General features: G+C 50.4%; 1 protein-coding gene across 14 annotated transcripts in view; it reads right to left on the reverse strand.

Annotated features, from left to right (window-relative positions):
• Positions 1 to 24,474, reverse strand: part of DHX30 (DExH-box helicase 30) — a 40,270-nt gene extending 15,796 nt beyond the window's left edge. Inside the window, exons 1-8 of one of the 14 annotated variants that reach the window (XM_070050919.1) lie at positions 24,335 to 24,474; positions 22,205 to 22,299; positions 19,627 to 19,681; positions 10,702 to 10,797; positions 9,561 to 9,589; positions 6,570 to 6,663; positions 1,366 to 1,496; positions 605 to 715 (exon numbers count right to left, since the gene is read on the reverse strand). Coding sequence is in view for 11 of the 14 variants with exons in the window: in XM_008260557.4 (XP_008258779.1) it covers positions 605 to 715; positions 1,366 to 1,496; positions 3,483 to 3,690 (450 nt within the window). In the remaining 3 variants the exon portion in view is untranslated. Of the gene's footprint in view, positions 1 to 604; positions 716 to 1,365; positions 1,497 to 2,942; positions 3,113 to 3,482; positions 3,721 to 6,569; positions 6,664 to 9,209; positions 9,309 to 9,560; positions 9,590 to 10,701; positions 10,798 to 19,626; positions 19,682 to 22,204; positions 22,382 to 23,068; positions 23,151 to 23,813; positions 23,837 to 23,976; positions 24,000 to 24,334 lie in introns of those variants that run through there. The other 13 variants (XM_070050918.1, XM_070050916.1, XM_070050917.1 and 10 more) reach the window with 13 other exon arrangements.
• Between the last annotated feature and the right edge of the window lie 1,204 nt (positions 24,475 to 25,678).

A 25,678-nucleotide genomic window follows, 5' to 3' on the forward strand; every position in this document is an offset into this window, starting at 1 on the left:
AAGAAAAAAGAAACAGGCCGGCGCCGTGGCTCAAAAGGCTAATCCTCCGCCTGCGGCGCTGGCGCCCCGAGGTGCCGGGTACTAGTCCCAGTTGCTCCTCTTCCAGTCCAGCTCTCTGCTGTGGCCCGGGAGGGCAGCGGAGGATGGCCCAAGTGCTTGGGTTCCTGCACCCGCATGGGAGACCAGGAGGAAGCTCCTGGCTCCTGGCTTTGGATCGGCGCAGCGCCAGCCATAGTGATTAGGGGAGTGAACCAACAGAAGGAAGACCTTTCTCTCTGTCTCTCTCTCTCATGGTCTATAACTCTACCTGTCAAAATAAAAATAAAAAATAAAAAAAAAAACAGGTATATATCTATCAGGCTAGGCACAAGCAGTTTTTCATAGAGGGGTTCTTATGTGTAGTTTTTGAAACCACTGAAAAATTACCACAGAGGCCAACAAAACAAAATTGACTCCTTCCTTGGCTGAGCAGCACAGAAGGCACCAGGAAGTAGGAAGGGCTCAGGACAGGTGAAAGGCTGAACAGTGTCAACCTCTACCAAGATGCATCTGGCACCAGCACCTATCCCAGCAAGAGGCAAGGGTTTGGCTAGAGCAGAGTCACCTTGAACAGCTGGCAGGCTGCAGCTGCGGCCTGCCGCTCAGCGTCGATCTTCTTGCTGCCATAGCCTTCTACCTCCACGCTCTTGGGCCACTTTATGTGCAGGGTGACTTTCTGGGGAAAAAAAGAGAATCAGGATACTTGCCTGTCCAGACAACAGAACCGTTACAGATCACACAGAGCATCTACAGCAAAGCTGTGGACCTCCCGGCAGCAACACGTCAGGCTCAAAGGTGAGAGTGCAGGTGCACCAACCCTGTCACCGAGTCCTCACCACACCAACCCTGTCACCAAGTCCTCACCACACTCTTAATTCTCTCACTCTGGATCGGTTTGCTTCACCTGAAGCTATCTGGCTTCTTCAAGGTACTGTTCTTTCCAGAGGGCAAGCTAGGACCCCATTTTATCTTTATAAATCTTCACTCAGTATGGTCTGCCTACATGTTTCAGTGGGACCCCCCAAGATCTACAAGATCTCTAAGAGCAGGAATTCTAATTACTGACTCCCTGTAGTCCTAGTCAGCCGTTAGGAGACCAAAACCAGGGATCAGTACAGGTGTCTAAGACAAGACGAGGACTGCTCAGCAGCTCTGCCCAGTGTTCCCTGCCTGTAACACAAACCTATTTTCTGACTTTTCTTCAAACTAGCTGGGCTAAGGCTCTCTGTTGACTGTTTAATTCAGAAAACCCACTCTACATCCTCCTTGACAAAGAGACCTTAAAAAATAAAGAGCATCGAGCCTCCTTCAGCCACCAGCATTTACCTTTTTCTTCGGTCCATTTGTGTGCACATAGACGAGTTTGTCTTTTGCATGTGAGATGCCGAGAGCTCTTCCTATCACACTGTTCAGAAGGTTTTTGGGCTGTGGGAATTCCTTTAATAGGTCCCTAGAAGCTACGAAAACAAGAACAAAAGCATTTCAATCATTCTTTTTCTTTAAAAAAAAAAAAAAAAATCCTGTGGATGTTTATCAGGGCAACCCTGGGCTAGATTCTGAGGATGCTGGCCTGTGACCCCTAACCACCCAGGAGTACCTGGGAAAATAGAGATGGCTTCAAGGTTTGTGGGACAGTGGGGCCAGACCCACTTGTCCGTCATGAAGGAGAAGGACCAATGACCCAATACCACAAAAGGGAACCAGCCAGCATCCTCTTCCTCCTATTTCATAACACAGTTACAGAAATCTGGAGTCCATAAATCCCCTAGAGTCTGACATCTGAAAGAAATCAACAAACAAAAAAACAAAACAAAAATCCACCACACACACACTGGGATCAAGACAGGGAAAGGCCCCTCCTACTGAAAGATCATGGAAAAAAGGATCAGCCCCATGTAGCACAATGGTGAGCTCTGGATCCTGAACACCAGGCCTCTGCTTCCAGCTCTACCGCTGCACTCTACAAAAGAATATGAACAGGGGCTGATTAAAAATCTTCACAGGGACCGGTGCTGTGGTGTAGTGGGTAAAGCTACCACCTGCCATGACAGCATCCCATCTGAACACCAGTTCCAGTCTGGCTGCTCCACTTCCGATCCAGCTCCCTGCTGATGTGCCTGGGAAAGCAGCGGAAGATGACCCAAGTCCTTGGGCCCCTGCCACTTAAATGGGAAATCTAGAAGAAGCTCTTGGCTTCAGCCTGGCCCAGCTCCAGACATTGCAGCCATCTGGGGAGTAAACCAGCAGATGCAGGATCTCTCTCTGTGTGCGTATGTGTGCGTCTGTCTGTCTCCCTGCTCTGTGTGTAACTCTGCCTTTCAAATAAATAAACAAATCTTAAAAAAAAAAAAAAAAAAAAAAGACCTTCACAGCTGAGACACAGGCACACGCTATCCCTTCCTTGTTTCTCTACTCAGGCGAAGAAGGTCCCATCAAGCACAATGAGACCTCATTTCCTTCATCAGTCTGTGGCATCAATCCCAACACATAAATGGGTGATGTATCACACACAAGAGGCCGCTGGTAGCAACAGATCCGAGAGAAAGGGTCTAAGTCTGAGTGGCCCCTCAGGAGATGTAAGATCGGAGACTGCACTGGACAAGCAAAGCTTTTCATTCATCACCCTTTGTCTCTGGCATTGCACTACACCTGAAAGCAGCTCCAAAGAGGAGCTCGGGAGGAGCTTGTCTACGTTCCTGCACCTTCGCCTCATCAGCACCTGGACTGCTCCCCACAACACACCTGAGCATGGTGGCGGGGTGGGTAGGCGCTATCTCTGAAAAAGCTCTTCCAGGAACTGATGTAGCCCGTGCCAGGTTTTAGACTGTATATCCTAGAGGCAGACTGTTTCAACCGGCCAGGATGGAGAGTCCCGCTCAGCCCTGTGCCTTCTAAATGATTACCTTGTAAACCAACGAGGAATCAAGCAGTGAAGAAGCAGCTTCTAAGTAGCGTGGGGGAGGAGGGGCTGGCTCCACCCATCCTTGCTGGACAGAGATACTCTCACCAGTTTCAGTCTACACCATTTAGAAGTCACAAAGCCAAGTTCAGCCATTCTGTCACTACCTGCGGTCTTAAAGTTCAGGCATATTTGGGGCTATTTCCCACAATGGTGAGGTCTTGCCTACCCCTGATGCCCTGACTCTTGGCCACCTGTCCGGGTAGTGATGGGACGTTTATCTGTTTTCCTCCACTCCCTCGAAGTCCCACACCTCTCACCTATTCTTGCCAGGTAAAGGCGCGCCTAGTGTCCACCCGGGCCTGTAACATCTGAGCTTTACCACAGCAGAGCCGCGGCCTGGCAGCAGATGTCACTCTCAGCCACTACTGGAGACAGGGCCTGGGCCGGCCAGGCCCGACTGCGGCCCGAGGCCGGAGCCCCGAGCCGAGCCATCCCAGGAGTCAAGGGCGTCGCGGCCCATTCACTCCGCCACTGCCCTCACCGTTCACCATGCTTCCGTCGCCTTCCCCGGGCCCGCCAGGGACCTCCCCTGCCTCAGCCTCGGCGGCCTCCTTGGTGCGGTCGGGACGGGCGCAGCTTGATGAGAGGCCGCGCGAGCGTCCCTGTCGCCAGGCGGCGCGGGAGCCCGGCGACCGCAGGCGCGGAGAGACGCCGGCAGCCAGCGCCATGAGCCTCCTTGCAGCCGCCATCGCGCTCCCGCCAGCTCCCGCGGCCCGAGCGCGCGGCAGGGACCCGGCAGAGAGTAGAGGCCTGAGCACCGCGCGCCCCCTGCCGGCCGGGCGGACTCCGGGGCCGAGCCGAGAGGGCTAAAACCTTACAGGCGTTCTCTCCGGTCAATCCAAACCCACAGATTCGTCATTGAGATGTGAGGTAGCGAGAGAGAACAGGATATTTGGGAAAATAGTGCTAGGTGTTAGCTCAATGTCCATCCAAGGAAGTGAGCCTAGTTCCCTCTAGGTCCTACCTATTTCATTGTTCCATGCCTATAACCAACCAGCTTGCACTCTACACCTGACAGTGGAGCACAAGGCAACTGCTAAACTGGGGCACTCCTTTCTCATTAAGTGGTTTATAAAGTACATCTGATGAACAATCTGCAGCCTGGTCAGAGAAGACCTCTGAAACACAAAAAGAAAAGATTTAACCACCAGGGCTGGAGTCAAAGGGAAAAATACCTGACCATGGACATTATGCCAAGAACTAAGCTGGTCCAGAATTGACAGTCTGAATGCCACACTTGTTGGAAAGCCTGATGGGACTCCATCTCCAAACTATGAGGACACCTGGGCTGCAGCCAGGCTCCCTCCTCTTCTGCCTCTTGTGGCCTTGAGGAGCAGAGTGTGGGTCAGCAGGGAGTCAGACCGCACCTGCATGTCGTGGGCAGTGCCGGTGCACAGCAAGGGGCCTCTGTCTCAGTTCTGTGGAAGGGGGCAGTGGTCAGAGGTGGGCAGTGCGGGTAAGGATAACTTGAGGGGGAGTGATGTTTGTTTTTCATGCGGATGATCCCTTGGAGAGCTTGTTAAAAACACACTATGGGGTGCCACCCCCAGTTTCTTACTCATTAACTCTGGAGTGGGGACATAGATTCTGTGTTTTTAACAAGTTACCAGGTGATGCTAACCTGGGACCACACTCTCTGTGGCCCAGGGAAAGAGCACGGGATTTGCTGGGCTTAGTCTCAACTCTACCATTGCTCAGAGCCTTGGGCTATTCCATCAATTAGGAAAATCAGGAAAAACTTCCATTTTGTATGGCTGTGGTTAGGATCACAGGAGAAGGTGTAGAAGGTTTTGCAGAGTGCTCTGTTAGGGATACCGCTGCCTCAGGTCTGAGACAACACAGGACAGGTCACTCAGAGACAGATCTAGGCAGGGGGGTACAGCTTCAACTCAAACTCCTCAGTGGGACTTTACCAGGAAAGGGGCAAAAGAAGGTGGCTTTGGGGGCAATTCTGTGACACAGCAATTGTCACAAGGGGACACCACCATCTGTACCTACCAAAATGGGGTTCTCAGGGCCAGCGCCGTGGCACAGGGGGCTTAACATCTTAGCCTGAAGGGCCAGCATCCCATATGGGCGCCAGTTCGAGACCTGGCTGCTCCACTTCCAATCCAGCTCTCTGCTATGGCCTGGGATAGCTGTGGAAGATGGCTTAAGTCCATGGGCCCCTGCACCCACGTGGGAGACCCGGAGAAGGCTCCTGGAGCCTGGCTTCAGATCAGCGCAGCTTTGGCTGTTGCAGCCAATTGGGGAGTGAATCATCGGATGGAAGACCTCTCCCGCTCTCTCTCTCTCTCTCTCACTCTTTCTGCCTCTCCTCTCTCTGTGTAACTCTGACTTTCAAATAAATATATAAATCTTTACAAAAAAAAACAGAATGGGATTCTCCTAGAGCTTTGCAATTGGTGAAGCACCTGTTTCTCTGCCAAAAGCCTAGATTTTATCCCACTGCAGGTGCAGTCTTCAAGGACTGCCCACAGTCCCAAGGCCTCTGGAGAATGCAGAAGCTTACCGAGGCTGGCTGTAGCAGCAGTGGCCAAGTACAAACTTTGAAAACTATGGTACACTGGCCAGCACTGCAGCTCACTAGGCTAATCCTCTGCCTGTGGCACCGGCACAGCGGGTTCTAGTCCCGGTTGGGGCGCTGGATTCTGTCCCAGTTGCTCCTCTTCCAGGCCAGCCCTCTGCTGTGGCCCGGGAGTGCAGTGGAGGATGGCCCAAGTGCTTGGGCCCTGCACCCGCATGGGAGACCAGGAGGAAGCTCCTGGCTCCTGGCTTTGGATCGGTGCAGAGCGCCGGCCATAGCAGCCACTTTGGGGGTGAACCAATGGAAAAAGGAAGACCTTTCTCTCTGTCTCTCTCTCTCTCTCTCTCTCTGATTGTCTAACTCTGCCTGTCAAAAAAAAAAAAAAGAAAAAGAAAACTATGGTACAGCATCTAAGAGCAGATGGAGACAACAGCCTGGCAAGAAGTGGGCCTGAGCCGTGTGTGGCACTCCGCTGTGACAGTCGCTTAGTGTAAGGCTGACATGCTGTGATTTCTTGGATTTATTACTCCAGGAGGGCCACAACAAAGGGCTATCCACAGAGCAAGACAGACCGTGAGTTATTAATTGTTCAAGCTGGGCGAGAGCTACACGAGTGCTCGCTGTGTTGCTCTACCTATTTGAGAAGATGTATTTCAAACAGTGTTCGAAATCTGCAGTGAACCAGCAGTTCACAGGGCGCGCCATCGCTTCCTTTGGGATCTAACGACTGGAGTCACCCTGAGCAAACATTTCCCCTCCACAGACCTCGTCGACTCCATCAGCTCTCAGAGCCCTGGGACCTTCTCCTCACCTGTCTAGAAGAGGGGCTGGACAACAACAGCCTGCAGGCCAAACCCAGCCACTGCATGTCGTGAAGTTTTACTGGAGCACAGCCATGCTCCATACTTACTGTCTGCAACTGCTTTCATGCTAGCAAGAGTAACTGTGACAGAAAGCATACGGGCCAGGAAGCCTAAAAGCCAATTCCGGTCGGTGCCGCGGGCTCAATAGGCTAATCTTCTGCCTGCGGCGCCGGCATACCAGGTTCTAATCCCGGTTGCTCCTCTTCCAGTCCAGCTCTCTGCTGTGGTCCGGGAAGGCAGTGGAGGATGGCCCAGGTCCTTGGGCCCTGCACCTGCATGGGAGACCAGGAGGAAGCACCTGGCTCCTGGCTTCGGATCAGCACAGTGCGCCAGCCGTAGCGGCCATTTGGGGGGTGAACCAACGGAAAAGGAAGACCTTTCTCCCTATCTCTCTCTCTCACTGTCCACTGTCAAAAAAAAAAAAAAGAAAAGGCAAATTCCCTAGAGGGCCTGGAGCAAAGCTGGAGGAGTTCATCCAGGCCCCCTTCTGCCCACCAACATTAGACTTCTCCTTCACATTCTCAGGGGGAGAGAAAGTTGACTTTTTTGCCTGTGATAAAGAAAGGAAGTTCTAGGGCCAGTGTTGTGACGTAGCAGGTTAAACCAATTCCTGCAACACCGGCATCCCCTATGGGCAATGCTTCCAGTCCCAGCTATCCCACTTCTGATCCATGCCGGAGACCTGGGAGAAGCTCCTGGCTTCCGCCCAGCCCAGCCCCAGCTTCTGTAGCCATTTAGGGAATAAACCAGTGGATTTAAGATCTGTCTATCCCCGCCCCCTCTGCAATGCTGCCTTTCAAATTAATACACAAATCTTTAAAAAAGGGGGGGGGCATTTATTATGGCATAACAGATTAGGCCTGTGGTTTGAGTCCCAGCTGCTCCACTTCTAATATGGCTCCCTGCTAATGCATCTGGGAAAGCAGTGGAAGATGGCTCAAGTGTTTGGGCTCCTACACCTAAATGGGAGACCTGGAAGAAGCTCCTGGCTCCAGTCTGGCCCAGCCTCTGCCATTGTGGCCATCTTGGGAGTGAACCAACAGATGGAAGATTTCTCTTAATCTGTTTCTGCCTTTCTCTCTCTGTCTTTCAAATAAATAAAAAATAAATCTTAAAAAAAAAAAAAAAAAGAAGAGGAAGTTCTAAAAAGAGAAAGGGTTTACTGGCCCAGAGACATCTCCATCAACTTGGTTCAGGCATGACACCTGGTCCTAAATGTGCTGAACTACCCCATCTAGCAGCATGGAATTGGGGTATAAAGACCCACTGGGGGCTGGTGTTCTGGTGTTGCAGGTTAGACGGCCTCTGACAGCGCCGGCATCCCACATGGCTGCCAGTTCAAGTTCCGGCTGACCCACTTCTGATCCAGCTCTCTGCTAACGTGCCTGGGAAAGCAGTAGAAGATGGCTCAAGTGCTTGCAAGGCCCCTGCACCCATATAGGAGACCTAGATGAAGCTCCTGGCTCCTGGCTTTGGCCTGGCCCAGCCCTGGCACTAGGAGCCATTTGAGGAGAAAACCAGCAGATGGAAGATACTTCTATCTCTGTAACTCTGTCTCCCAAACAAATAAATAAGTAGATAGATTAAAAAAAAAAAAAAAAGAATATGCTGAGAGCCCAGCATTGTGACACAGCAGGTTAAGCCGATAGTTAAGATGCTGCTTGAGTGGGCATTTGGGGACATGGACCAGCAGGTGGGAGGGGTGGTGGTGGTGTGTCTCTGCGCTTCTCAGATAAATTTTAAATTAAAATTCAAAAAAAAAAAAAAAAAAAAAAGATGCTGCTTGAGATACCCATATCCCCTTATCAGAGGGTCAGTTCAAATTCTGGCTGCTCCGCTTAATATCTATCTTCCTGCTGGTGCACCTGGGAAGGCAGTGGAAAATGGCCCAAGCGCCTGGGCCCCTGCCACCCGTGTGGGAGACCATGATGGAGCTCCTAGCCCCTGGCTTTGGCCTGGCACAGCCCTCGCTGCTGCATCCATTTGGGGAGGGAACCAGCAGACAGAAGATCGATCTCTCTGTCACTCTGCCTTTCAAATATTTCAATCAATCTTAGAAAAAGAAAACAAAAGAATCCACTGAATATATGGATGGGTGTTTGACCAACTTAGCTTAGCGGCCCCAAGAAAAGGAGAGAGGAGGAAGACCAAATAGTTCAGGCTTTCAGGAAGACCACAGAACCTCTGGGGAGACACTGGAAGGGACCAAGGACACCTAAAGAAACCAGAAATCTTTGCCAAATGTTTGGCAACTTATACAACCATAGTTAAGTATTTTATGGATGACCAACAAGCCACAAAATGTCACATGGTTGGCAATGAGAAGATTAAAGTGAGCTGCAGGAACTGGGTGGGGACCCTGCTGCCTCCCCTACACGGTTACCCATCTTCACCACCTTCCCCTCCATGCATGTAGAGCTGCAGGTCCCTTGAGATAAACTGACATGTCAAGAAGAGCTGGTGTGTATGTTTGAGAATGGGCTGAAAAGACCAGTTTTGTGTCCCCCAGGATCCATCCAGAAGGCAGTACTGTGCCATGTTGCTTTCTAGTGCTCTAAGTCTCAGGCCTGAGTAGGTGAGGGAGATTCAAAGGGGACAGTGAGAGATGAACTTCTTGGTTTATTCGTCTTTATCCTGGAAGGAAGCCTCAGTAAGAGGCTGGCAGGAGAGCAGAGGCTAAGTTGAGAAAAAAAATGATTAATTTTTTTTCAATTCCAAATCTGACTCTGATGGGCACTGTAATCGATATAAATCATCACCATTTTTGGAGTGCTGTTTTCCTGACTTCAATACCAGAATGACTGTTTCTGCCACGTACCTTCTTCTTAAGGGCAGAAGCACCAGTGAAACCTCTTGGGAATTAGAAAGCATGGCAGAAAGGCCTCACAGTCACATGCAGGCCAAGAGGTCTGTGCTTCTAATAGGAGAAAAAGAAAGAAAAGGCCAAGATGCACACACCCAAGCACACCCTCAGGAGGTGCAGGGCTCTGTGCTCTCCAGGGAAGACAGAGCATGGTACCTATGGGGCCGCCCCATAGTGGGCAGCTGCCCACCCCACCAGCAGGGGCATATGCTCAAGGAGGCACTGCCTAGCTGGCTGCCTGGTGAACCCCAACTAACCATCTTCAAGCTTAGCCAAAGCACATCTGACACTCTCAGAGCCACTCACCTGCCATGTTGGAAATGTTAACGTTCAGCCTTTTCGAGTTACAGGGCGTTTTAAGAAAGAAAAAAACAAAAAGGGCAATCAACTCTTGTTTTGGCAATGGTAGGGGGTGGCATTTCTTTAAAGCCTAAGTCAAAGGGTCCGAGGGGCTACAAGTACTTATTTCTGCACTGCTGTTGGAAGTCGGGGCCACTGCAACAGCAGGGCGGCACCTGTGTAAATGGCCTGGGCACATGGCAGCAGCAAGGGCTGTACAAACTGAGGTGCTCTGTGCTCCTCGCACCCTTCCTGAGCTCTTCACCTTCAAAGCACTTTACAGACAGACCCAAGAGTAGACACACTGTCTCTGGATGCAGCAAAGGCTCTATGACCTGAAATAGTGCTCTTTTTACCAGAGGGCTGAGAATGGCAGGCACAGGGCAGAGAAGAGGAGCTGTCAGGACAAAAGGGCTACCAGGAGCACTGGCCCTGGCAGACCTAGAACAGATCTAAGCCTGAGCAGAGAGAGGGCTGTCTCACCTGCAGATTCTTCCTAGGGGCCTATCTCCGGCCTCATCTCTGGTACCGGTGGGGCCTGGCATGAGCTGTCATTTATCGGGTGCTCTACCATTCTCCCTAAGCCAAATGACAGCCCACCTTGCCACATCTGACAGGTGGAATTTAATGTCAGTAAAGTGCTTTGAGGTGCTGGGGGCAGGGGGAACAAGAAAATGATTTTTTGGGTATGCCCAAAGGCCCCAGGAGGGGGCATGGCCTGAGTCAGGGCTCTCTGTTCCAGCTCAGTGCAAGCACTCCACTCTCTCTAAGCCACTGGAGCCAGGGATTTCTTAGCAGCCTCTTAGAAGATCCAAACCCAACATATTTTCCAAGCTGGTGCTGAACAGAGACTGCATCTAGGCTTTGTTCCAGGTTATACAGGGAGGCCCAAGGAGACTGAAGGGATCAAGGATCATGGAATAACCCAGACCTCTCCAAGGAATTTCTCCCTCAGGGTTCCGAGAGCACCACTAAGTTCCTACTTACCTACTCACCCACCCCTCACTTACCAGAGGCCATGGCCCTGGCAGCAGGGGTCCCACTGCCACCCGCCTCCCACAGACCCTGGACAGAAAAGCTGTTGCTGGAAGCAAAGCTCCTTCCTTACCTCGAGAGATGGTCCCTCCGGGGGCAGGGTTGACACACATGGGTGGAAGGCGGGGTGGGGGGAGTTTGCACTGACGCTGCCTGTGCTGGGCCCGATCTGGGGAAAGAAAGAGGGCGTCAGTATGACACGTTCTCACCGAATACAGATCCTCGAACTGACTCACCCAAGAATGTGTGGGGAGTCCTGGGCCTTGGGGCTGCCGGGCAGTACTGGGAGCCGGAGACCAGTCCTAAGGAAAGGACCAACAGGGCCACCCAGATGTCTCACAGAGATGTGATACATGACTGCCTTCACGGCTCTCACAAAAGCTCTCAAACTCTCCCTAGTCCCTTAGCTAGACTCTGGGAGTTCAATTCCCATCGGCATCTTTCTCTACATCACCCAGTCTTGGGGATGAGACAGAACAGCAATGAACTGAAAGCTGGGGACAGCACTGTCGTGCAGATTAAGCCACAGCCTGGGTGCCAGTATCCCATATGGATGCTGTGCACGTCCCGGCTGCTCCACTTCTGATCCAGCTCCCTGCTAATGTGCCTGGGAAAACAGCAGTAGATGATCCAAGTCCCTGGGCCCTTGCCACTCACATGGGAGACCTGAAAGAAGCACCTGGCTCCCAGCTTCAGCCTGGCTCAGCCCCGGTTGTTGTGGCCGTTTGGGGAGTAAACCAGATGATAGAATATTTCTGTCCCTCCTTCTTTCTCTGTAACTCTTTCAAATAAATAAATAAATCTTTAAAAATTAAAATAAAAAAGCTGATGGGGCCGGCGCTGTGGCATAGCAGGTTAACGCCCTGGCCTGAAGCACCGGCATCCCTTATGGATGCCAGTTCGAGACCTGGCTGCTCTACTTCCAGTCCAGCTCTCTGCTATGGCCTGGGAAAACAGTAAAAGATGGCCCAGGTCCTTAGGCCCCTGCACCCACGTGGGAGACCCAGAAGAAACTGCTGGCTCCTGGCTTCGGATCAGCGCAGCTCCGGCTGTTACGGCCAACTGGGGAGTGAACCATTGGATGGAAGACCTCTCTCTCTCTCTCTGTCTCTCTACCTCTCTCCTCTCTCTCTGTGTAACTCTTTCAAATAAAATAAATCTTTAAAAATAATAATAAAATATAGCTGAAAGTTATGGTACCACAGAAACCCAAAGGATGGTCTGGCTTCCATTTATGGTAACTACCTATGCATTCACTACAGCATCCTAGAATAGCCAGTCACCAAGTCTCATGTTATTCTTTCCCTCTAAAAATGGAATAAGAGAGCAATTGACTGCTGGAGTCTCACCTGAGCTAACACAGAGCCACACTTGCTACCCTTCTTCCTCTTTATAAAAGTGAACAACCTGCCAAATATTTCCATTCATTCGAAACTACATGCTACATACCGGTGACCTACAAAGCAAAAAGTTTTTTAAAGATTTATTTATTTGAAAGAGTTACATAACCAGAAAAGGGGGGGGGGGGGTGTCTTCCATCCACTGGTTCACTCCCCAACTGGCCGCAAAACCTGGAGCTGTGCTGATCCGAATCCAGGAGTCAGGAGCTTCCTCCAGGTCTCCCATGTGGGTGCAAGGGCCTAAGGATTGGGCCATCTTCTACTGCTTTCCCAGGCCATAGCAGAGAGCTGGATTAGAAGTGCAGTAACCAGGACTTGAACCAGTGCCCATATGGGATGCCGGCACTGCAGGCGGTGGCTTTACCCAATACGCCACAGCACCAGCCCCCAAAGCAAATTTTGATGTTTCAAAAATGTGAGATACATGAACTAAAACTAAGATACTCACTGAGTCCAGGAGAAGGCAGAAATGCAGGAGAGTGGGCCTAAGGTCTTATAGGGATCACCAGCCTGGGGAAAGGTTCCTGAGCTCTTTGCCCTACTGGCTTCAGCACAATGAACAGGGAAGAAGAGAAGCAGGAAGAGACAGCCAACATACTCAACCCTTGAGAAACCTCCTGTTCACCTACAAAGATGCCCACTTCTATACTGCAAATTGGCTCACACACAAGTGGGAATTATAGGGATGGTTTCAGTAAAAACATAAGGACTCCTGGTTCACATATGATGGTTCTAAGGTAAGGGAGCTAACAAAGGAGTAGAATTATAATCTTCAGCAGAAAAATAACAAGCCCATTAGCTACATTCTTTGTTGTTGTTTTATTATTTAATTTGTATTTATTTAAGAGGGCAAGACTCAGAGAGAGAGAGAGAGAGAGAGGGAGAGAGAGAGTGTGTACCCCAATATCCTGGCTCACTCCCCAAATGCCTGTAAACACCAAGGCCAGGGAGAAGTCAGGTGCCCAAACTCAACTAGGTCTCTCACATAGGTGGTATAGGGACCCATCTGCTTGCGCCATCCCTATTGCCTCCTAGGGTCCAAACTAGCAGGAAGCTGCAGTCAGGAGCTAGAGCCAGGGATTAAACCCAAGCATTCTGAATGATACATGCATCTTAACCACCAACCTGACCACAGGCCCCTATTTTATTTTTAATTAAAATTGAGTACCTACAGAGAACCAAGGTGGTAGGTACATGGGTGTTCACTTTACAACTTCTGCAACATTTCAGCATGTTTGAACATTTTCATAATAAATCTTGGAGGGGGAGCAAGTACTTGCGCTCAGATGTTCTTCTCCCACGCTACCAGCTGCACACACTTCTTGCTCTCAGCACCACTGTTTGTTTGTTTGTTTTTGGTTTTTTTTGGTTTTTTTTTTTTTTTTTTAATTTTTGACAGGCAGAGTGGACAGTGAGAGAGGGAGACAGAGAGAGAAAGGTCTTCCTTTGCCGTTGGTTCACCCTCCAATGGCCGCCGCTGCAGCCGGCGCACCGCGCTGATCCGATGGCAGGAGCCAGGTACTTCTCCTGGTCTCCCATGGGGTGCAGGGCCCAAGCACCTGGGCCATCCTCCACTGCACTCCCTGGCCATAGCAGAGAGCTGGCCTGGAAGAGGGGCAACCGGGACAGAATCCGGCGCCCCGACAGGGACTAGAAACCGGTGTGCCGGCGCCGCAAGGTGGAGGATTAGCCTATTGAGCCACGGCGCCGGCCCTGTTTTTTTTTTTTTTTTTTTGGACAGGCAGAGTGGACAGTGAGAGAGAGAGAGAAAAATCTTCTTTTTTGCCGTTGGTTCACTCTCCAATGGCTGTTGCGGCTGGCACACCGCGCTGATCTGAAGCCAGGAGCCAGGTGCTTCTCCTGGTCTCCCAAGCAGGTGCAGGGCCCAAGTACTTGGGCCATCCTCCACTGCACTCCTGGGCCACAGCAGAGAGCTGGACTGGAAGAGGGGCAACCGGGACAGAATCCGGCGCCCCGACCAGGACTAGTACCCGGTGTGCCGGCGCCACAAGGCAGAGGATTAGCCTATTGAGCTGTGACGCCGCCCCCTGTCATACTCTTAGCATAAAAGTGCAGTGGCTCCGTGGCTCCAATTCTGTTCTCCCACGGTCCCCCTCATGATATGAACGAGTGACCTTACAGAACCCAGACACAGTGCTACAGCAGTAATACCAAGTACTGAAGAGCAAGGTTTATTCTGGAACTAAATCCAGTTCTTTCTTCAAGATAAAGTTGGAAAGAACCACTCAATCTCTCCACTCCTTATTGAGAAAAGTCCTTACTCATACCCAGTGATGCTAGACTGAGAAAGAAAAAATAAATAAAAGAATGATTTGATTTGATGATGATTATCTCATTAAGCATTTTCAGCAATAGGGATAAGTTGTTACAATCCCACAACAGCATCACTGAAACCTCTTCTAACCACGTAGCTGAAAGAAAAATGCAAATTCTTGCTACTGATCCAGTGCTTTGCAAAGTTTGAGGCTGACGGAAAAAGACTTAGCTCTCTCTCTGTGGCCTAATTCTAATACTATTACAGCTAAGATCACACACCTGTGTTAAGATAATGGCAGTAACACGTAACTCAGCAGGCATATATGCATTCTAGATAGGACACACCAGCAGCTCTGCTGAACTGCATAATAGGAAAGATGGTCGACAGGCACAAGATCCACTGGGCCATTGTTCACAATGCCTCAAGGAATTCCTATTGCTATTATCACCAGAATCATCAAATAGCCCATCCAATTGAGACTATAAGCTCCTGGGTACTGGGAACCATCTCTGAAATAGCGTCCTTCACCCTAGTGTCTCACTCACAGACATGCTCAATCACGCAATCTCACAACACAGAGTAAGCAGAGGCTGGGCTGCGGCTCTCCAGCCAAACACTAGCTGCAGGGTTGCACTCCATAAGGATCAACCTATTCATATTTATCAAGCCCATGCCACAACCAGACTAAGGGCTGGGCACAGACCACAACTAGCTGTTTATCCTACATCATCACTAATAGCGCCACTACACTGCTGAAGATAGGGGTGACGACAGAAGATTGGGTAGGTTAACACCTTGCTAGTGTCGGAACAAATTCAAATCCCAGCCAGTCTGACTTGGGTGCCCCAAGCTTTACATCACACTACATTTCCTCCTAAGAGTCACAACACCTTTGGGCAATCATTAGGAGGGTCAAAGAACACAAAGAAAGAAAACTCTGGGGGGCCGGCACCATGGCGCACTAGGTTAATCCTCCACCTGCGGCACCAGCATCCCATATGGGCGCTGGTTTTAGTCCCAGTTGCTCCCTCTTCCGGTCCGGCTCTCTGCTGTGGCCTGGGAGGGCAGTGGAGGATGGCCCAGGTGCTTGGGCCCCTGCACCCGCGTGGGAGACCTGGAGGAAGCTCCTGGCTTTGGATTGGCATACTTCCAGCCATTGCGGCCATTTGGGGAGCGAACCAAAGGAGAGAAGACCTTTTTCTCTATCTCTCTTTCTCTCACTGTCTATAACTCTACCTGTCAAATAAACAAAATCTTTAAAAAAAAAAAGAAGAAGAAGAAGAAGAAGAAGAAGACTCTGTGAGAGATAAGGAATAGTCCTATACAACAATAAAAGTCAGAAAGGGTTATGGTTCAGCTGCCGTCTTTGATGCTGCCATCCCATATGGGCACTGAATCATGTCCCGACTGCTCCGTTTTCCATCTGGCTTCCTGCTACTGTACTGGGAAAGCAGAAGCAGATGGCCCAAGTGTGTGGGCCCATGTACTCATGTGGGAGAACTGGATGAAGCTCCTGGCTCCTGGCTTCAGCCTGGCCCCGCCTTGGACATTGCAGCTATTTGGGGAGTGAACCAACAGATGGAAGAGCTCTCTTTCCCTCACTCTCTCTGTAACTGACTTTAAAATCTTACACAACAACAACAACAAAAAGAAGCGTCAGCTACACCTAGCCAACTGTGAAGGTCATGATGCAAGCCACAATTGCTACAGCATTCAGAAGACAGGGCTGGGCATTGAGTCTCATAGTCAAAATACCAGGAAAAGGCAAGTGAGGAGGCACTGTGGTACAGAGGGTTCAGCTGCCTGTGGGGATGCCCACACCCCACATCAGAGTGCCTCGTTCGAATCTCAGCTACGCTGCTGCTGATCCAGCTTCTTGGTAACGCATCCTAGGAGGCAGTAGATGATGGCCCAAGTGCTTCAGCTGCTGCCAAGTCACATGGGAGACTTAGATGGAGTTCCAAGCTCTTGAGTTTGGCCTGGCCCAGCCCTAACAGTCTGGGAAGTGAAACAGTTGATGGAAGATCTCTCTCTTTCTCTCTCTTTCATTCTCCCTTTCAAGTAGATGAAAATGTTCAATAAAAACAATACTCAAGGCAAGGACTCTGATTAATGGTCCTCCCTGAGCTCTTCAAGCACAAAATGGTTTTGGTAATATGTAATGCCAAAATCACATATGTGATGCCAAAATTTCCAGAGAGCTGGAAAAGGGAGGATCATGACCGTATTGTGTTCGGCATCTCTTTACAAAATTGGTACTACTGGGATGGGCACTGTGGCACAGCAAGTTACGCCACTGCTTAGGACAAGCACATCCCATATCAGAGTGCCAGTCTGAGTCCCCACTACTCCATTTTGATTCAGCTCGCTGTTAATGAGCCTGGGAAAGCAGTGGAGGATGGCCCAAGTATCTGGGCCTCTGCTACCCCTGTAGGAGACCTGGATGGACTTCCAGGCTCCTGGCTTCAGTCTGGTCCAGCCTCAGCTTTTGTGGGCATTTGGGGAATGAACCATCAGATGGAAGATATCTCTTTCTCTTTGTCATTCTACCTTGCAAATAATAAGTAAATCTAAAAAAAAAGTAATAGTATTGCTTATTCAGAGATACTTCCATCCTTATGATGGAACCTATTTTCATCCATCTTTTACAAGTGAATATACATCTGCCGGCGCCACAGCTCACTAGGCTAATCCTCCGCCTTGCGGCGCCGGCACACTGGGTTCTAGTCCTGGTTGGGGTGCCGGATTCTGTCCCGGTTGCCCCTCTTCCAGGCTAGCTCTCTGCTGTGGCCAGGGAAGCGCAGTGGAGGATGGCCCAAGTGCTTGGGCCCTGTACCCCATGGGAGACCAGGATAAGTACCTGGCTCCTGCCATCAGATCAGCACGCCGGCCGCGGCGGTCATTGGAGGGTGAACCAATGGCAAAGGAAGACCTTTCTCTCTGTCTCTCTCACTGTCCACTCTGTCCAAAAAAAAAAAAAAAATTAAAAAAAAAACAAGTGAATATACATCAAAGTCCACTGGTTAGTAAGTTGACAGAAGGCACTTAAGCGATAATTTTCATCTCAAATGTTAAAATTTTCATCTCAAAGTGCTATCGACATTTATCTCAAATTTGATTTTTCCCTTTTTTTTTTTTTTTTTTTAATTTGACAGGTAGAGTTATAGACAGTGAGAGATAGAGAAAAAAAAAAAGAAAGGTTGCCGGCACCGCGGCTCACTAGGCTAATCCTCCACCTTGCGGCGCCGGCACACCGGGTTCTAGTCCCGGTCGGGGTGCCGGATTCTGTCCCGGTTGCCCCTCTTCCAGGCCAGCTCTCTGCTGTGGCCAGGGAGTGCAGTGGAGGATGGCCCAGGTGCTTGGGCCCTGCACCCCATGGGAGACCAGGAAAAGCACCTGGCTCCTGGCTCCTGCCATCGGATCAGCGCGGTGCGCCGGCCGCAGCGCGCCAGCAGCGGCGGCCATTGGAGGGTGAACCAACGGCAAAGGAAGACCTTTCTCTCTGTCTCTCTCTCACTGTCCACTCTGCCTGTCAAAAAAAAAAAAAAAGAAAAAAAAAAAAAAAAGAAAGGTCTTCCTTCCATTGGTTCACTCCCCAAATGGCCACTACGGCCAGCGCTGCACCGATCAGAAGCCAGGAGCCAGGTGCTTCCTCCTGGTCTCCCATGCAGGTGCAGGGGCCCAAGCACTTGGGCCATCCTCCACTGCCTTCCTGGGCCAAAGCAGAGAGCTGGACTGGAAGAGGAGCAACCAGGGCAGAATCCAGAGCCCATATGGGATGCTGGCACTGCAGGCGGAGGATTAACCAAGTGAGCCACGGCGCCGGCCCTGATTTCTCCCTTCTTAGGTACAGTTAGCCAAAATAAACTAAGATGAGGATGGCCATTTGGGGAGTGAACCAATGGAAGGAAGACCTTTCTCTCTGTCTCTCTCTGTCTATAACTCTACCTACCTGTCAAAATTAAAACAAAAAGCAAAATAAACTAAGATGATAGAAATTGATTTTTTCAAGCAGCATGAAAACAACTGGAGTGACTAAAAACAAACAACGAGGCAGGCAGAAACTGCTGAGTGCCCTGATATAACCAGCCCTCCTCTGGTCCAACTCAGTGGGTTACACAGGATACCCCCAGGGTTCTAGGCCTCCAGGAATATAATTTTGAAAAGAGACACAATTGAGAAGAACCACTTAATCAGCAGTTACAGAAGTTCTGTTATGGTTCTCATTTGTAAATCATGCTCAGACAGGAGGCTAAGCATCTGCTTCCTTACAGGCTACAGCCCTTTTACTCTTCATTCCCTTGAAGAAGAAAAGTCATGGTCCTAACAGATACAAAGCCCTCAGGCCCCTACAGTCCATACAACCATGGTATGTCCTGTAAGCAGACCCTGAGCTTTTCTGCCCTATAGACCAGCTACAAAACAATTGTGCCATTACTACCCAAGCCCCTCTGCTAGAGAGCACCAATTTCAAGACTTACCAGACTTTCTATGACCACTAAAGTGACAATGACTCAACCCACTTCCGCCAGTGTTTACTGAGGGTTACCATCAGCTTGGGGGGAGTGATAGCAAAACATTCAAAATGCTGTGGAGGATAAAAGAGCACAAGAGGGGGCTGGTGCTGTGTGCAGAGAAGGATAACCCGCCCCTGTAGCGCTGGCATCGCATTTGGGCTGCTCCACTTCCAGTCAAGATCCCTGCTAATGCACCTGGGGGAAAAGCAGTGGAGGATAACCCACATGCTTGTACCCCCTGCACCCATGTGGAACGCCCGTAAGAAGCTCCTGCCTCCTGGCTTTCTATCAGCCCAGCTCTGGGCAGTGTAGCCATCTGGGGAGTGAATGAGCAGACAGATGGAAGACTTCTCTCTCTCTGTAACCCTGCCTTTCAAATAAATAAAATGAAGAAAAAGAAAAAAAAAAAAAAAAAAGAGCACAACAGCCTTTGCATCAGGGAGCTTCCAATCTACTGATGCAATGACTAAATATAAGAGAAGATGGACATGGTGCTGAGAAAAATCAGAGAAAGAATGCATTTAATCAACAGAATCAAAAAAGGTTCATGGAGGTGATGGTATAAAACACTAGCTTAGCTTAGAAAGGCAGGATTTCAACAAAGGGCGTTCTTGGGAGACAGATGGAAGATCTACACACAAAGGCCATGGAAGGGGTTACAAGCACCATGCAAGAGGAAAACAAGAAAAAGGCTTTGAAAAATCACCCAAAAAAGGGCCAAGGACTGTACACTGGTGAGGGCTTTTCAGTGTTTCCTGCTGCCCATCACAGGGAGGAGGAGCATGAGATTTTAGCACAGTTACCTTTTCTGAAGGAGTCCAGGCTGAACATTTCTGGCCAGGTAGGAAAGCTGGAATCCTAAGAAGGAGGGCCGAGAGGCAATGGTTAATATTCCTGCTCCAAGAACCCACACTCTCTAGAAGATGAAAAAAATGAAGCTCTTCACTAAGGAGCCCAGTGCTGCTCCCAGTCTTAAGGATGGGAAGGCCAGCTCAGCTCTAGAATAAGTATGTGTTTTTGTTTCTTTCTAACTGAGAAGTGCGTTTTCTCTGTCCTAAAATTTACTGAGTTCTGTTAAACAGAAGGGGATGCATTTCATCTTGAGAGACATAGAGTTCCAGCTCATCACAGTACGTGGAGGTTTCCTTGGTGCTTCTAGGGAAAGGAAGAAACTAAATTCCACACAAATCCCATCTCCCGCGTGGTAATGAGAATTGCTGATGGACAACCAGGATTACTGGGCTTTCACAAATCCTTGCCAAGCCCCTGGGAATGAGATCTGATGCAGAGTATCAGATGCAGAACACCGTACAGTGGTTCAGAAAAGAAAAAAAAAAAAAAAACTTTCCAGGGACCAGTGCAGTGGCGTAGCAGGTAAAGCTGCCATCTGCAGTGCTGGCATCCCATATGTCCCATATGAACACCAGTTTGAGTCCCGTCTGCTCCACTTCCGATCCAGCTCTCTGCCTGGGAAACCAGTGGAAGATGGCCCAAGTCCTTGGGCCCCTGCACCCGCGTGGGAGACCCGGAAGAAGTTCCTGGCTCCGGGCTTTGGTTTGGAGCAGCTCTGGCTGTTGCAGCCAACTGGGGAGTGAACCAGCGGATAGAAGACACCTCTCTCTCTCTCTCTCTCTCTGCCTCTCCTCTCTCTGTGTAACTCTGACTTTCAAATTAATAAATAAATCTTTAAAAAAAATAAAAGAAGAAGAAGATATCCAAGTCCTTGGGTTCCTGTATCCACATGAGGGACCTGGATAGAGTTCCAGGCTCCTGGCTTTGGCAAGGCCCAATCCCAATCGTTGTGCCATTTGGGGAGTGAACCAGTGGATGGAAGATACATCGCTCTCTCTCTCCTCTCTGTAACTCTTTCTTTCAAAAAATAAATAAATATCAAAAAAAAAAAAAAGGAAAACTTCCCATAGCAGAGACTGTGAAAAAAGCAAAGATTTGATGCTTTGTGTTTATTATAGTACATTTAACTAAGGATTATACCTTCAGATAACCAAAAAAATAGTGTCTCTGGTTTAATAATTTAGTTTCAAAAAATACTCAAACTCAGGCTTACAGATGTTTTTATTAATACAGTAATCTTAAATGGCCTTAATCTATAAATACCTATGCAATGTTGTGATATATCAGCATAACATTCAACATAACTAGGAGTCTACTGAGGCTTACTCTCCTACTCCTCTCATTTCTTCCTTCTCATTCTCAAATTGTGAGGAGGTGGGGAGTGGAGGGTTGACCTGCGGCTGAATCTTTCAGATCCACAGCAGGTCTGCACTATTGGCCTCCTCGTCCCAGAGATGCTGGGAATTTCAGCCGACAGGATTTGGAAGCTCAGAGAGAAAACTTCAATACAATATCAAAAATTATAAAGTTTACTTTAAGAAGGTACATCTTGTAGACTCCTATGCAAAGTAAACTGAAAAGGGTATAGTTTGGGATTCTAGTTTTAAAGGAAACCTCAATATTTTAAAATATAAAATATTTTTAGGTGATTACTATTTAAGAAATAATAGTTTCCAGCTAGGAAATTATAAATTAAGTTGCTTATAAATAGATTTCCAGTTTTGCTTTTTAAAAGTCTCCAATCCTCTCCATGCCAAGGCTGATACCACCATCTTGTCCCATACTAGTTTTTGTTTTTTTTTTTTGACAGGCAGAGTGGACAGTGAGAGAGAGAGACAGAGAGAAAGGTCTTCCTTTTGCCATTGGTTCACCCTCCAATGGCCGCCGCGGCCGGCGAGCTGCGGCCGGCGCACTGCCCTGATCCGATGGCAGGAGCCAGGAGCCAGGTGCTTTTCCTGGTCTCCCATGGGGTGCAGGGCCCAAGCACCTGGGCCATCCTCCACTGCACTCCCTGGCCACAGCAGAGAGCTGGCCTGGAAGAGGGGCAACTGGGACAGAATCCGGCGCCCCGACCGGGACTAGAACCCGGTGTGCCGGCGCCGCTAGGCGGAGAATTAGCCTAGTGAGCCGCGGCGCCGGCCCATACTAGTTTTTAAAAATACAGGATGAGATTCAAGATAGGATCTTTTACAGAAATTTTACAAAGCTCCAGACCATTTTGTAGAGATCCAAAAGAATGCTACCTTCCTTGTTAATGTAGTAACATTTAAAAACTTGGTATGGTTTAGTGACTCTAATTTAGAGAAAAATAAAATTCTATTATGTCCAGATTTCTCCATAAGGAAACACAACTTAACTCCAGGTGAACTCCCTATGGGATGATACCAATACAGAGACTCCATAATGACTCATTTAAAACAGTCTTCTTCCAAGACAGTCAGAAATGGATTGAATTCATTCCTGTTGCATTACAGAGTGGCTGGGCATGAGATCCACCACTGCTGTGCACACAAGGCTAAAGCAACTTACCTTACAAAAGCAGTGACAGTCTCAGATTTTGCAGGCTTTTGAACTGGAGCTGAATTCTCTCCTTGCTATTCCTCATCACGAGGCTCGGCCTCCTCCTGGGAAGTACAATGCTGGGTCACTGGAGTTTTGGTCCCCTCAGGGGAAATTATTCCAATCACTGAAATTCAGTTACCAACTCTAACAACAGGACAGGTTTTGTTAGTGGCATGAAACACAAACACTAGACACAATGACCTGACTTCAGGACCTGTCATGACCCATCTAGACCCATCAAATTGTGAGCTGTCCTACACCAGCACCTGCAAGATACCAAGAAGGAGATAGCAAGGTAAAGAAGGGCTTGTAGGCATGAAAAACATTTTTTTCCAAGCCCAGAGTAAAAACTTGCTTTAGTTTTGAGTTCTAATCCCATAACGACTATAATACAAACTTATCTAAGATAGAAAAAAAAAAGTGATGATGCTCGCACAGGTTGGGAAAAATAATAATAACTCAAGGTTGAATACCATTTTTACAGTTTACAAAGTACACAAGCACTTTAAAAAGTTCATGGAAAATGGAATTAAAAGATGAGTTCATTCTGGTGCAAGGAGTTTTGAAATCCACTCACAGTTTTTTCATTACAAGCATTCTCCATGAACTCTTTGAAGATTCCTCTTACTGCCATAGACTTTATTCCATCTCATCCATGCAAATATCCAGTGAGGAAGGAATGCTCTTTCCCAGAGAAAGAAATTTGAAGCAGGGAAGGTTTCACAACTTGCCCAAGATCCCACAGCTGCCTCCAGGGAGAATGCAAATCTGCATTTAAGTATTCTGACTTCAAAGCTTTCCACGCTTACACTACACTGCTACTTTTCTTACATCCAGGACATCACGCTGTTGCGTAAATGTTCCACAGTTCATTTCTTGAGATAACATTTTACACTGGCATCTTCAAAGGCTGAAAGGAGCAAGAAGGGTCCAGCTGCTCATAAAACTCTGGACCACAGTTACACAAATTAAAACACGTGGAGAATAGCTATCTTCTAGGGGCAAAGGGACAATCTACATATATTTTTTTTAAATGCAGCGAAGAATACAGTTTCTGCATATTAAACAGATACGTAACTAAAGAGTACTACCACTGATCCCAAAAGCTATCTATATCAGTTAGAGTTCTTCCTTCTGGAAGCTTCAAGACCCCAAGATTTAAGTGCAAATTACAAGATGTAACCAAGACCACAATGTCGGCAGGATCACCGTCTTTCACGAAACTGCAAGGGAATCCATCAGACAATGTCTTGCTGCCCGCCCGCCGGTAAACTGCAACCAGAAACAGGTTAAGCCCGCAGCTGGCCTTCTGCAGGCTACGTGATACAGTGTTCGGCATGCCCCCGAGGACTGGGGTTGTAAAGTGGGGCAGTCTCTGCCTTGCTGAACCTCAACCAAGTTGACCCGTGCTGCCAAGTGAGGACTAGCTAAATAGCACGCTGACGCCGAGCCCTGGGCCTGGGGGCCCTAAGGACCCCTAGGACTCCAGTTCACTGCAAACAAAGGACCCAACATGCATTAGGTCTTCCCCTGCGAAATGGGGCAAGTCACCATCAGCAAACAAAGAACACCTCACCCCTTGGCCTCCCCGGTGACAAGGTCGGTGCAAAAGGGGGTAGACCAGGGGGGCCAGAATGCACCAGGCCTCCCTCTGGACGAACGGTCCAGGCGGCACGGGGTGGGGGCGGAGGAGGAGACAAAGGTCTCGGGGCACTCTGCAGACTTCCTCCAGGCCTTGCCTTGGGAAAAGAGCATCCCCTGAGGCGAAGGCGTCGCTGCGCCAATGAAGCTGCCTCTCCCGCGGCCTCCGCGGAGCCCCTGGCAGCGAGGCCCGCCCCGGCGGACCGGTCTGGCCCCCGCCCCCGCCCCAGCTCCATGGCAACGGCAGGCCGAGGCCTGGCTGCCCAAGGCTCGGCCCGGCCGGCTTCCCGGGCAGGCCTAGGATGCCCGGCCTGCTCCACGGGCCCGCCGGCTTCTCCAACCCACTCTCCCCCAGGCCGGCCGCCGGACCCAGGCCCCCTCCTCGCGCCGACCACCCCCGGCCGCGGCAGGCGCCCCAGTGGGGCACGAAAGGGGAGAATAAAAAGCCCAATTCACCTGTTGTTACAGATGTGAAACAAGCCTCGGTGCACCGCGCATGAGCCGCGGGCCCCCCCAACCACGGCCGGACTACAACTCCCACCAGCGGCGCCGCAGCCCCTTCCGGGTCCGGGACGGAAGTCCCGCCGGCCGCCCCGGCGCTCCCCCCGCCTCCTGTGCCTGGACCCGTGCCCGACCCCGCAGCTCGGCGGGCCGCCCCCGCCTGGGGGCTTGCAGTGGCTGCCCGGGGCTCACGGCGCGGGGCAGCCAAGCTCCGGCTCAACCCGGGCACCCGGCCCAATGGGGCGCGGCGCGGCGGCGCGGGCGGGACTTCCGGCAGGGGCGCGGGGGGCGCGGGCGCGCGCGGGCGAGCGGCTCCGGGGTCGCGGAGCGTGCGGGTCGGGGGCGGGCTTCGCGCAGCCGCCACTCTGGCGGCAACTTAGCTTCCGACAGTGCGAGCGCGGGGAGGGCCTTCGCGTCCTGTGCGCGCCTGCTGGCGCCTTCCAGTGCGAGTCAGCGGGCCGGGTCGGGGCTGTGAGGTGTGGACGGTGTCCAGCAGGGGCCCCTTCCCCGCCGCGGCCGACGGCCACGTCTCTTCGCCTCTCATCTCCCCTCTGATCTTCTGTATTGTGAGGGAGGTGAGCGTTTTTGCCTCACAAGCTTGTTGGGCGGATGAAGGCAACGTGGTGGCGCGCTGTGAAGTGGAGAGCGCGAGGGGAAGCCCGAGGTGGCACTTTCTGGTGGCTGGGAGGCTGCTGGGCGGGTCCGGAGGGCCCGCCCCCGGCCACATCGCCTCCTGGGAGTGAGGAGCGACGGCCCCGCTTAGGCGCTCTAGGGCTCTCGATGAGGCCCAAGTGTGGGTTCAGTGGCGAGGACTCCGTGGCTTAGCTCCGAGCCCAGCTCGGGACTTGGCCACTGGGAAGACCTACAACGTGCGTTTAGCAAGTGGCCTGAAAGAATGGGTGAGGAATGAGTGCCGTATGCCGGCACGTTTGTCCAAGCAAGTTCACCGACCAAGCGTGGGTTACTGTCCTTTTCTCCCTTGGACAAACTTCTAGAGGTGGGAGTACAGCATGACTTAGGACTTATTCTTTCACATATTTCTTGCTTCCTCGGAACAGGGCACGGTGCTGTGCGGTGTGGGGAGTGTAGGGGTCCCCACTCCAAGAGGATTGCACCAGGCTTGCTGAGCCGACCCTGCCAGCCCTCAGGGAGCTTAGACCCCAGAGAGATGACAACGTTGTATGGAGCAATTGGAAAGCGGTAAATGCTGGAGAGGAGGCGTAAAGTGTTACAGGGGTCAAGGAAAGGAGTAGCTACTTCTGAATGCCAAAGAACCATATGGACAAAGACATCCGGCTG

Source organism: Oryctolagus cuniculus, chromosome 10 (genome assembly GCF_964237555.1).
Source record: "Oryctolagus cuniculus chromosome 10, mOryCun1.1, whole genome shotgun sequence".
Taxonomy (NCBI): Eukaryota; Metazoa; Chordata; class Mammalia; order Lagomorpha; family Leporidae; genus Oryctolagus; species Oryctolagus cuniculus.